The sequence below is a fragment of the Berghia stephanieae genome, chromosome 11 (genome assembly GCF_034508935.2).
Source record: "Berghia stephanieae isolate SIO BIC M18660-M18661 chromosome 11, UCSD_Bste_1.3, whole genome shotgun sequence".
In the NCBI taxonomy this organism is placed as follows: Eukaryota; Metazoa; Mollusca; class Gastropoda; order Nudibranchia; family Aeolidiidae; genus Berghia; species Berghia stephanieae.
This window is the reverse complement of record NC_088370.1, coordinates 2,223,167-2,235,928: the sequence shown is the minus strand read 5'-3', so window position 1 is coordinate 2,235,928 and position 12,762 is coordinate 2,223,167. Positions and strand designations below refer to the sequence as shown.

Sequence of the window (12,762 nt, the reverse complement as noted above, 5' to 3'; positions counted from 1 at the left end):
TCCCTTTTCTGTTTGGGAATTTTTAATTTAACTTTTATTTTCACCATGATGGGAACATGGTCCGATCCAATGTCAGCACCCGGGAAAGTTTTACATTGGGTCACACAGTTTTTGAATCTGGTTTTGATGAGAAAATAATCTATTTGGTTTCTGTATATATCTCCTGGGCTCTTCCAAGTATATAGGCGCCTCTTTGGTTGTTTGAATATGGTGTTTATTATGGTCATGTCGTGGGACTCGCAAAATTGGACCAGACGTTCACCCCTCTCGTTGGACTCTCCTAGACCACAACTTCCCATGAACGGTGAGATTGCTGCGTTTCCAACTTTCGCATTGAAATCCCCCATTACGACAACAATGTCACTTGATTTTATGCATTTGAGGGCCTTGTTTACATTTTCATAATGTGCCTCGACCTCCTCATCTGGGTGATCACTCGTTGGTGCATAAATTTGTAGGAGCACTAAATCAAAAGGTTTAGCTTGGATTTTGCACATTAAGATGCGGTCGTTCACGGGCCAATACCCAGTTACTGATTTAGCAATTTTGTTTTTCATCAGGATGCCAACGCCTCTGTTGTGCTGAGTATTTCCGGAGTAAATAAAAGTGTGGCTGTCTCTTTTTATTATTCCATTGTCTTTCCATCTTGTCTCTGAGACACCAAGGATATCCATATTCATCGCCTCTGCCTCCATAATTAGGTTATGGAGCTTTCCTGCTTGAGCAAGTGTTCTCACATTCCACGTGCCAATTTTTAAAGGAACATTTCTTGTCTTCAAGGTAGGTAGATCAGTCTCTGGCTTTCCCGAGGGCTTTCCACCAGAAACGTCATAAGGTGCCATCTTTTGGACATTACTTAATTCCTCTTCCCTGTACATATTTACAGCTTGATACTTAGTTGCAGGGGGCCCCAGTGGCGTAGGGCCTTAAAGGCTATTAAGGCTAAGCCACAGGTCGTCATTGTCTTGAAAGTATGTAAGAATTTAACAATAAAAAGTCACACTTTTAATTTTTCTGTTTCACAAACAATGAAATTCATTGTTGACCTGGTGTTAAAAAACCCTTACAGAGCCTCAAAACTTGAACCAATCACACCGCTTTGAATTTACTACAGCTCGAGTTGTACTCGTGCCCCTGACCAATCAGTACAGCGTGTGGCTTTAAAGGTGGAGAAGGCTTCCAGCCATATTCCCACGGTACAACCAGGCGATGCATTTCACGTTTGCCGTGTGCTATGACTGTGGGCATCAAGAGGCATCTTGACGTTGAACTGAGTCATTGTGGCTGTCTTACTCGCAGCCACACACAATGACCTAATTGTTCCATTGATGGCAATCGTGTTGTACCTGTTACCCATCCCTCTTCGAGGCGTGTCAGGCATGTGATATTGAATTCCCCATTGTCCCTTTTAACTTGAGTGTGTTAATCTGATGTGTGCAGTGTTTGTTTTTAAAATTTTAATTAAATGCTATTAATTGTGATGAATCACGTTGATTATCTGTTGACTATCAATACCAGTTCTTTGAATAGGGAAAATAAACTTTTGATTAAAAGTCTCGGTCCCCATCAACCAAACGATTTTGTACTCACTATTAAAGACGGGAAACAGAATCGGTCATTTAATTTGATAAAGATTGGTATAGTCGTTTTCCTTGGCTATCGGTGAGAATAGAAAATAAGAGTTTATTTTCTTTTAATTGTATTTTGTTTGGCGATAACAGCAATACAGAATTGTCTTGGACAAGAAGTGGATTTAGCTGTTTGAAAAATTTAACACAGAGAGCATTGAACCATCAGAAGTCTAACTTACATTTAAATATCACCACTAGATTGAAAACCGTTGGTACTCTTCACATAGGTGCACAGATTGACAGTGGCTATCGCTTATCTTTAGCCAGGCATGATGAACAAGTTACAAAGAACATACAAATTTTGGTAAAATAATTGAGTGCATCAAATTCTCTCTCTCTCTCTCTCTCTCTCTCTCTCTCTCTCTCTCTCTCTCTCTATATATATATATATATATATATATATATATATATATATATATATATATATATATGCGGCAACCCATCTCAAATCCAGCCCCATGCTCCTAAATGACCAGGCTACGCCGCTGGGGGGCCCAACGTCACAAGCATCTCTAACACTATATCTCTGACTAGCCATGATTAACTATGAATGATACGTGGTAAGGTTTCCCCCTTTTCCACGGTGGTAGCCGCTATCTAATTTTGTCTCAGACGCGCCTCTTTGACTACCACAGACTTGCTGTCTACGCCTACTTTTACCTAACCATATCCAGACTTTGTGCACTAGAAGGTGAGACATTACCTATTCTACCCTACTACGCGAGTCACTCAATGTCGTTTCGCAGGTCAGTCGAGACCCGGTCCCGGGGTGTGGCCGCTGCGTGCACTACAGCTTCTAGGAGCCAGACATGAGCTAGATATGCAGGTGTGGACCAGTGGATCCTGACCATCCGAAGATGCGACTGTCTCTCACCGAAAGGTACTACCACTCCCTCCAGACCCTACACCCCTGATCCATTAGGGGTCCATTGTTGTTATGGAAATCTGAAAAAAATGACCGTACTACAACGCTAAACTTGGCCAATAATTTCGTTCGGAAGTCAGACCTGCATATGTCGACTGCAAGCCTAATTGTATCCGATTTACAGTGTAGCCATTTTTTTCTTTCTTCTCATTAGGATTAGCCAAAAAAAAAAAAAAAAAACAAAAACAAAAAAAAACAATAATAAAATAAGATAATGCAACCTTGCGAATGCAATTAAGTCCGATTGACCCGGAAATACAATCTTGCTTCACAGAGTCTTTGACGACCATGAACAATAACAATGGTTCATAAATTTATGCACGAAGTCCTAGATTTTCACGCTCGCAGTCTTTGATAACAGCGCTTGAACCAAGAAAAGTTTTCAGAAGTTTAGAAAAGTTTCTGGAGCTGTAAATAGCCTATTCCTTAGCAGCACACACAGAGGTAGTCATCACCACCAAACAACAGATTCCATATTGTACTCGTTCCATGAGGTCGCATAGCAGCATAGCATGAGAGTGAGTTGAGTGAGAGTGAGTGAGTATGAAACAGTGCCGGAGGAAGACTTTCGAAGCTGGGTTGACAAAATGAATTTGGAGGTGTAACCATACGCTACTACATACACAAAGCAACCTTTCTTTTTGTGTATTTCATTCCTAATTTACATTCTTAATTTCATATTGACTGATTGTTGTATAAAGTGGGCAGGGAGGTACATATTATGCTGTGTCTTCTATCCCCCCCCCCCCCCATACCCGTTTTCCAATTGTTTCCTGTCATTGTCTTGGAATGAGATTACCTAGTTTTGTCCTGATCCTTGCCGGAGTTCCTTGGCTGGGAGGGAAACAGTCGAATGTATATTTATAGTTTTGGGAGATGATATTTTTTTTTGGCTGCGGTTATTCAGAGTCGACTCTGAATAACTGTCTACGGTTATTCAGAGTCGGGGAGTCGACTCTGAATAACTGTAGACAGTTGACACTGAATAACTGTCTACAGTTATTCAGAGTCGGGGAGTCGACTCTGAATAACGGTAGACAGTTATTCAGAGTCGACTCTGAATAACCGCAGCCAAAAAAAATATCATCTCCCAAAACTATAACTATACATTCGACTGTTTCCCTCCCAGCCAAGGAACTCCGGCAAGGATCAGGACAAAACTAGGTAATCTCATTCCAAGACAATGACAGGAAAATTGCAAATTGTCGAGATTTTGCAAAAAAAAAAAAAAAAAAAGAAATATTAAAAAAAAATATAGTGGGGACCAGTGATGATAATCTTCCGCGGATTTCTGGGATTTTAGGATTTGTTCATAAATGTTTCGTTGTTTTTGTCATGTCAAACATTTTCTGCTCAGTGGTAGTTCAGGGAGGAAAAACAATAATATGCCTTCTATCATTTTTTGACACCTCTGCTCAGTTGCATGAATTTTGGTGACACTCCTTTATTTATGACGTTAGTCTAGACACGCTGGCGCCAAATGTCAAAGGCAGCACAAGACACATGGTGGCCATGAATGAGAAGATGACCGAAAGGGAAGGGGATGGAGCAAATGGGTGTAAATATTTGTGTACTTTTTAGCTGTAACATGAAAATACATTCATTTGACTATTTTATAAGGTTTATAAGCGTGTCTTTTTTTTTTCTTCCTTTTTAAGTTTTGTTTTGTTTTTATTTGATTGTTCTGAATTTGTTAATAGAATTCATTACAACTTGTGTCTAATTATAAAACATTAAAAAAAAAAAAAAATCAATTCATTAATTCTCTCTCTCTCTCTCTCACTCTCTCTCTCTCTCAGCCACCCTTCTATCTTCATATTATGTTTATAGATATCATTTGGTAATAGAGATAAGTTAGGCTGATCGATTTAAGAAATGATTGTTTATAAGCTAATTTAAATTTGCTTTGTTGATGGAATATGTTTTGCAATTGATTAAAGATTCTTATTTATAAGCGACTGAAGTTGAAAAATCGCCAAGTTTTAAGAATTTGGCACTAAAATTGCCAAAGTCACAAAATAACCGTAGTAAACTGGTATCAAATTGAAAGAAACTCATCTCGCAAGAACTCAACTCGATAATTCGATAGGCTACTCAGCTCTAAATATCTGTACACATGGTTATCCAGGGTCGACTCTGAATAATCATCTACAGTTATCCAGAGTCGACTCTGAATAACTGCCTACAGTTATCCAGAGTCGACTCTGAATAACCACTTCGTTTTTTTTCCTTGTAAATCATCTCTCTGTTATGTATTGTATTATGTTTAGTTTACATATTATATTATATGATTGGTAAACATTTGAGTGTTTTCCTCTTAGTTGAGACCTGTGCTTGTGTCAGGACGAGACTTTTAGGTGATCTCAAATTAAGTACTGTGATAGTGTGCCCTTGGAATCTACATCTGTTCCCTATTTGAGCCAATTCCCCTTTGTCTTACCTTTTCTTTTGTGCTTTAATTGTAATTCTAGAACTTTTTACTATCCCATTTTCTTCCTTTTTACTGGCGCTGATATGACCTTAATGTGTTGCTGTAAAACTCTTTAAAAAAACACACAAAAAAAACCCAATAAAAATCTGCTCTCTCTAGAGATTTTTGGTACTTCTCAAAACTGAACCTCCCCCCCCCCCCTAAAAAAATGGCATTACATACATAGTTTTATTCACCAACCAACCATGTAAAAACTGAAAACATTAGCTTTAATAATACGCATATACTTTGTCTCAGAAAGATATACATGCATTAATGATGGAGTAAAAGTTACCATGGCCAAATACTAAATGAGTTAGTGTCACGGTTGAGTTGTCCCTCTCTCCATATTGCTTTGGTGACTCAAAAATGTACTTTTAACATTCTATAATCCACATGTGTGGAGAAGAGATGGAATAGAAAAGTTGGTAACATCTGGGATGATCGAAGGAAAGAGAGCTAGAGGAAGACGAAAAATGACTTATTTAAATAACCTAAGAATGGCCAAATGTGACTTAAAAAGCAACACAAATTCCATGCGCACCGCATCGGATCGTGATTCGTGGAGACAGCTGACCGGCAATGTGCTCAAGAGCACAAGCCATGATGGATGATGATGAATCCATATTTTTAATATTTTGGTGCCTCATTTCTGTAAAGCACCTCTGAACACATAGGGTAGGTCATCCCAAATAACTTGGGATTTTTCGGGGGGGGGGGGGGGGTTGAGTTAGTCTAGATTAGTCTAGATTAACCGGTATGACCCGACATGTATTTACATCAATCAAATCAATCAGAACAAATCAAATAATTAAGTTGCTCAAAGACTGGAGAGTTCAGTTGAACCGATCCGCAGTTAAAGCTGTTAGAATATGAGGTTTCCCACGGTGGGAAGGAGGTCACTTGGTCTGTATTCTTTCTCCCTATATGTTGTTTTTTTTCCCAGTTGCTTTCTGTCTTTGTCTTGGAATCTTAGTCTTGCCTGGTCCTCGCTCGAGTCCCAAGCTGAGAGGGAAACAGTCAAATGTTTAGTATTAATTCTGGGAGATGATTTTTTCCCCTTGTAAATCATCTTTCTGTTATGTATTATCAGTTATATGGATATGTTCTGGAAGAGTGTTTGAGTGTATTCCTCTCAGTGGGTTCCTCTGCTGGTGTCCAGATGAGACTTTTAAGTTTGGTCTCAAACGACGTACATTGACGGTATGCTCTTGGAGTCTGTAACTGTTCCCTATTTGAACCAATCCCCAATTGCTGTATCTTGTATCCGCCTATATCTGTTTTCTGAGTTGCTTTCTGTCTTTGTCTTGGAATGGGATTACTTGATTTTGTCCTGGCCCATTCTGGAGTCCATGGCTGAGAGGGATACAGTCAAATGTATAGTGTTAGTTTTGGGAGGTGATGTTACAGTTCGTTGGGAATCATCTCTCTGTAATGTAATGATCCGTTTTGAGTGAGATTTGTAATCCTCTTAGTGGGATCCTGTTACAAAAGACGTCTAACTTCTACGTCATGGCACAAGACCGAAGGGCTAGAGCTCAGGTGGTCGCTGGTTCGGATAAGTAAGTAAGTAAGTGGAATCCTGTCCTGGTGTCTGGATGAGACTTTTAGGTGATTTTAAACTAATTACATCAACGGTGTGCTCTTGGATTTTGATTTAATATCAGAAGTAATGATAAATTCATGATTTATTCTAGCATAAAAAATGCGAATAATAAACAAGCAAAAAAAATTTAAAAAATAAGATAAATAAATCAATAAATAAAACAGTAAAAGACAGATTGTATTGAATTATTGAATCCTTTTATTCCTCTTTGTGGGACTATGTGGTCTAGTGGTATGACACTTGCTTTCGGATCGGAAAGTCCTGGGTTCGAGCCTCGTAGTCGAGTCCTTGGAAAAGACTCTTTACTCACATTCTCTCACCAAACTTAGGTGTAAAATGAGTACATGGCCGTTAACAGCAATGTCTCTGTCAAAAAAAATTGTAATATCGCAAACAGGTGTCATGTCTTGTTCTATATGTTACGTGTTGCTATTGGTCAGGGACCCTCTGTAAAGCATTTTGAGCACATTAAGTGGATGTTGGCCTATATAAACCTCAATTTTTCTATTAAAAAATTATTTTTTAAAGACGATTAATATTTACTAATCATGTTTGATAAAGAATTAACTTTAATATTTTTTTTTCTTCTCCAGTGATCCGTCATGGCGTTGAGCTGGGAATGGAAGTTATTTTTATTGAATATGACGTGTCAGAGTTTGTTTGCAATTTACACATCTCTAACTTTATTCATCGCCCTTCGCGTCACACTTCCTCAAGTCTACAGGGATGATGCCATCACACTTTTCAATCGGACGCTTCTCGCTGTCATTTTAGCAACTTATGTAGTTGGAAATTATATTTGCATAAAGCTAAAATTCCATTTCTCCGTGTTTAGTCGCCAGCAAAACACATTTCTCGCGAAAGACAATTCATCGAATTGTGATAGCAATTGGAATTATAATCGTAAAAAAACTTTCAAGACTTTTTCAAAAACAGAAAACGAAGAATCAGATTCAGGGGGTGCACTTGGCAGTGGCCGTATTTTCAGCAATGGAAAGGATAGACATCATCAGTTGAAAGGCAACACAGCTCTCAACTTGGCCGGATGGGATGAATGTCGCCAATGCAACGAGCTCACTCCTCCCAGATCGAAGCATTGCCCTCTTTGTCGTTCTTGTATCTTGAAAAGGGACCACCATTGTTTCTTCGCAGGATGTTGTATCGGCTTCCACAATCAACGCTATTTTACAACATTCTGTTTATACGGAGCTCTGGGTGCTTTATACAGTACGTTTGCGACAGTTTGGTTTATCAATGAGAATTACGAGTTGTTTCAGGAATGGGGCGTCATTGCATATTTTCCTCCCTTTTTAATCGGGTTTTGGGTACTGGGTTACACATGTGGTACCTCCGTTTTATTTGTTTTATTTTTATACTGGAGTACCTTCACAGCTTGTCTATGTCTCTACTTTTTCTTGTTTCAAATGTTCCTGGTTGTCAGAGGACAGACGAAGTACGAGTTCAAAAGAAATAGATTTCTGTACAGCAGCGATTTAGTGAGAAATGTGATGTCTGTGTTTGGCCCGTCGAAGCTTTACTGCCTCGTGAGTTTTCTGGTTCCTCTACCATTTTTTGGTTACCTTGGCGATGGAAAAACGTGGGATGAACTCTTGCACGGGACTAAAGGTGCTTGATGCGGCTATGTGGTCTTGTTGTGATATGTGACACTTGCTTTTGGATCTCATCAGAGGAAAATCTGTGGATGTTGATTCATTCATGATTGCCCCCTAGTTATCTATTATGCCTGAGGCGTCCCATCCCCCCCCCCCCCCTCCCCACATATCCAAGTTTGATCTCAGACTCCGCCCAAAGAGTTCTCGTTTTGCTTCCAATGTAAAGAATTTATGTGTGTGATCATCTGCATCAATTTGGCATTAATGTTAGGGTGAGCCAGGTTTTGAAAAATTGAATTTTAAGGGTGGACAATATATCACAAAATCTGAGAATTGGGTAGTTTGGGAAGCTGCTTCACACGCAACGGGACCGAGGTCAATCCCAGGTGCAGTCGATTTTTCTTTTTTTCTTTTTTTTTTTCAAATCCCCGTCTACCTAGCAGTGAAATGGTAGCTGGGTCTGTTAGATCTGGTGGAAAGTACTTTGCGATAGACTAGCATCCTATCCAAAGGATAGCAAGCAATTGCTATTGTCCGTTTCACACTATATAAACTGGAATAATGGGCCTAATGGCTCTGAAGGATTACTTTTCATATTTGTAGCTGTGCATTCAATTTCCAGTACCTAGGTCACCCCGACATAATACAGATTTGAGATGGGTGGTCACATTATAAAAAAATTTACAACTTGGAATTTAAATTTTAATCCCCTGGTTCACCCCAACGTAATACTGAATTGAGGTGGTGAGTTACATATTATTACAGATTATTATGAATATTTGTGTAGATTTATTGCCATGGACATCAACAATCATGCCTCATGCTTTACAGGGTCTAGTTTTAAATGTTCCTTTATACTGCTGATACTACCGTACAGTGCTTATGTATAACTGGAAAATTAACTCACTCAATCCTAGAGATTTTTGCTACTTTTCAAAATTGGAAAAGATGTATAAAAAATGAGCATGTACTCGTACATAGATAGTTTTACTCAACAACCATTAACATGCAAAAACAAAAACAAAAACAAAAACAAAGCTTTGATACTACGCCTATAATTTGTCTCATAAAAATGTACTAAATATGCATGGGGTAAAAGTAACAGGGGTAAACTACTACGGATATAGTCGGTGTTAGGGTTGAATGAGTTAAAGGGCTGCCTTAACTCACTCAACCCTACCACCGACTATATCCGAAGTTTACCCAGGTTAGTTTTACCCCATGTCTATTTATTACATTTTTCGGAGACAAATTATAGGCGTAGTATCAAAGTTAATGTTTTTAGTTTTTACATGTTAATGGTTGTTGAGTAAAACTATCCATGTACGAGTACATGCTCATTTTTAATACGTTTTTTTTCCAATTTTGAAAAGTAGCAAAAATCTCTAGGATTGAGTGAGTTAAGAGAGAGGATAGAGGAATGCTTTTACTATTTTTAGCATCTTCTGCTGACAATTTATTTATTTATTTTTTATTTTTTCCCCCCAAGAAAACAAAACAAAAGCAAAAACCAAAGTGAAGTTTATGGATTAAAAAGATATTTATTGTTATTTCCCGCTACCTTTTTCGTTTTCCTTTCACTCTTTCTCTTCCACATGTTATATTTCTATAATTGTTGTAAGCTTTTTTTATTCATGCTTTTTCGATTTTAATTTTTGTTTTTTTAGTTTTTGTTTGTTTTGGTCTGGTCTGGTGGTTTTATAGAATAGCATTAGATGATATGTATTTATCAATTTTAAGTCAAGCCACTTTTCCTGGTCATATCATTGACTTGATTTCATGTCAACTACAATAGTCCTGCTACGACCAAGTACAATTTTTGATGGTGATAGAGATGATAATGATCATCATGAAAGCGACGACGACAATGAAGATGATTATGGTGATGGTTGATGTGCAATGTGTACAGCGCTGTACTGTGACTGATGCCTGGGTTATTCCAATCTTCCCTTGGATACTTAGAAGCTAAAGATACATTTAATTTCCTCTTGGAAATGAGTAAATTGAATTTAATGATACCGTATATTTACACACCAAAGTATGTGGTATTTACACACATCTATTCTTATTTCCTCTATGTCAATATTTTGTGCTTTAAATTACCTGTAGTATTAATTTGTTCCCACTGGGTGGGGATCCTGACCTCCCATAGTGGGCAGGGAGGTACATACTGTGTCTTCTATCCCCTTATATCTATTTTCCAACATGCTTTCTGTCTTTGTCTTGGAATGAGATTACTGGGTCCTGTTCGGAGTCCTGGCTGGGAGGGAAACAGCCGAATGCATAGTTATTGTTTTGGGAGATGATATTATTTTCCTTGTAAATCATCTCTCTGTTATGTATCATTATATTTATTTTTAATGTATAATGTAAGCATTTGAGTGTGTTCCTCTTTGTTGGATTTTGTGCTTGTGTCCGGATGAGACTTATAGGTGATCTCAAACTAAGTACATTGGTGGTGTGCTCTTGGAATCTACATCTGATCCCTATTTGTTCCCAGTTCCCCTATGTCTTACTTTCTCTTGGGTGCTTTATTTGTAATTCTAGAACTTTTTACTATCCCATTTTCTTCCTTTTTACCGGCGCTGATATGACCTAAATGTGTTGCGAGCGCTGTAAAGCCCTTAAAAAACAAAAACACAACAAAAACCACTTTTCCTGGTCATATCATAGAATTTATTTCATGTCAACTACAATAGCTCTGCTACGACTAAGTACAATTTTTGATGGTGATGGAGATGATAATGATCATCATGATAGCGACGACGACAATGAAGATGATTATAAAATAATAAATAAATAAAATAAAATAATAAATTTATATAGCGCCTAAACATCCACGTTAATCGTGCTCTGCGGCGCTTATACATAATAAAAATAAGAATAAAAATAAAAATGTTTAAAAACAACAAAATTGAAAATCACGACACTACATGATACATAATAAGCATGCAGATTATGGTGATGATTGATGTGCAATGTGTACAGCGCTGCACTGTGACTGATGCCTGGGTTATTCCAGTCTTCCCTTGGATAAGACGCTAAAGATACATTTAATTTCCTCTTGGAAATGAGTAATTTGAATTTAATGATACCGTATATTTACACACCAAAGTATGTGGTATTTACACACATCTATTCTTATTTCCTCTATGTCAATATTTTGTGCTTTAAATTACCTGTAGTATTAATTTGTTCCCATGACTTTTATTGACATGCATTATTAGTACAAATATGTTGCAATCCATCGCCTTAAAACTGTGTTATGTCAAGGCCAGCCTGACGCTAAAAATTGAACTTTACATAATATATGAGTCATAAAATCTGTATTTAAATATATTACATTCATTGAGCCTGGCTGGGGTTCCTGACCAAAAATGGGCAGTCAGGTCACTCACTGGTCTTCTATACCCTATTATTATATCTGTTTTATGAGTTGCTGTTGCTTTCTGTCTTTGTCTTGGAATGGGATTGCTTGGTTTTGTCCTGTTCCTTGTCGGCGTCTTAGGCCGAGAGGCTGGGTGGGGTTCCTGACGTCCCATAGTGGGCAGGCTGGGTGGGGTTCCTGACCTCCCACAGTGGGCAGGGAGGTACTTACTGTGTCTTCTATCCCCTTATATCTGTTTTCCAACTTGCTTTCTGTCTTTGTCTTGGAATGAGATTACTCGGTCCTGGCTGGATACTCTGGCTGAGAGGGAAACAGTCGAATGTATGGATAGTTGTGGGAGATGATTTTTTTTCTCCTTGTAAATCATCTCTCTGTTATGTACCTACTGTTATTTTTTTATTCTTAACATATGGTTTATAAACATTTTGAGTGTATTCCTCTTAGTGGGATCTTGTGCTGGTGTCTGGTTGAGACTTTTGGGTGATCACAAACTAAGTACACTGATAGTGTGCTCTTTGAATCTACATCTGTTCCCTATTTAAACCATTCCCCTTTGTCTTACTTTTTCCTCAAGCCCTTTTAATTGTACATCAAGAATGTCTTTACTATCCGATTTTCTTCCTTTTTACTGGCGCTGACCTAAATGTGTTGCAAGCGCCGTAAAACTCTTAAAAACAAAAACAAAACAAATTGGCTGAGAGGGAAACATTCAAATGTATAGTTTACGTTTTGGGAAGGGGTTTATTTTTCCTTGTGAGTCATCTGTCTGTAATTTTAATGATTTGTTAGATGTGTTGTTTTGAATGATAATGTAAGCATTTGAGTGTTTTCCTCTTTGTGGGATCCTGTGCTTGTGTCTGGGTGAGACGTTTCATGTGATGTCAAATTGTGCACATCGATAGGGTGTCCTGGAATCCAAATCTGTTTCCTATTTGAACCAATTCCCCTTTGTCTTACTTTTTCTTGGGTGCTTTGATTTTGTAAATCTAGAATTTTGTTACTATCTCATTTTCTTCCTTTTTCACTGGCGCCAAAATGACCTGTGTCGCAAGCGCCGTAAAACCTTTAAGAACAAATAAACAAAACAGGGGAGCTTACTTCTGAGTGCAATGTCAAAGATTTATAAGAA

At 38.0% G+C, this 12,762-nt stretch overlaps 1 protein-coding gene across 1 annotated transcript in view; it reads left to right on the top strand.

Moving 5' to 3' along the window:
* Window positions 1-11,764, top strand: part of LOC144956571 (putative palmitoyltransferase ZDHHC24) — a 36,097-nt gene extending 24,333 nt beyond the window's left edge. The window contains exons 2-3 of the mRNA XM_078887159.1: window positions 2,531-3,074; window positions 7,226-11,764. Coding sequence (XP_078743285.1) covers window positions 7,235-8,266 — 1,032 coding nt within the window. The 5' untranslated portion in view covers window positions 2,531-3,074; window positions 7,226-7,234 and the 3' untranslated portion in view covers window positions 8,267-11,764. The remainder of the gene's footprint in view (window positions 1-2,530; window positions 3,075-7,225) is intronic.
* The last annotated feature ends 998 nt before the right edge of the window (window positions 11,765-12,762 follow it).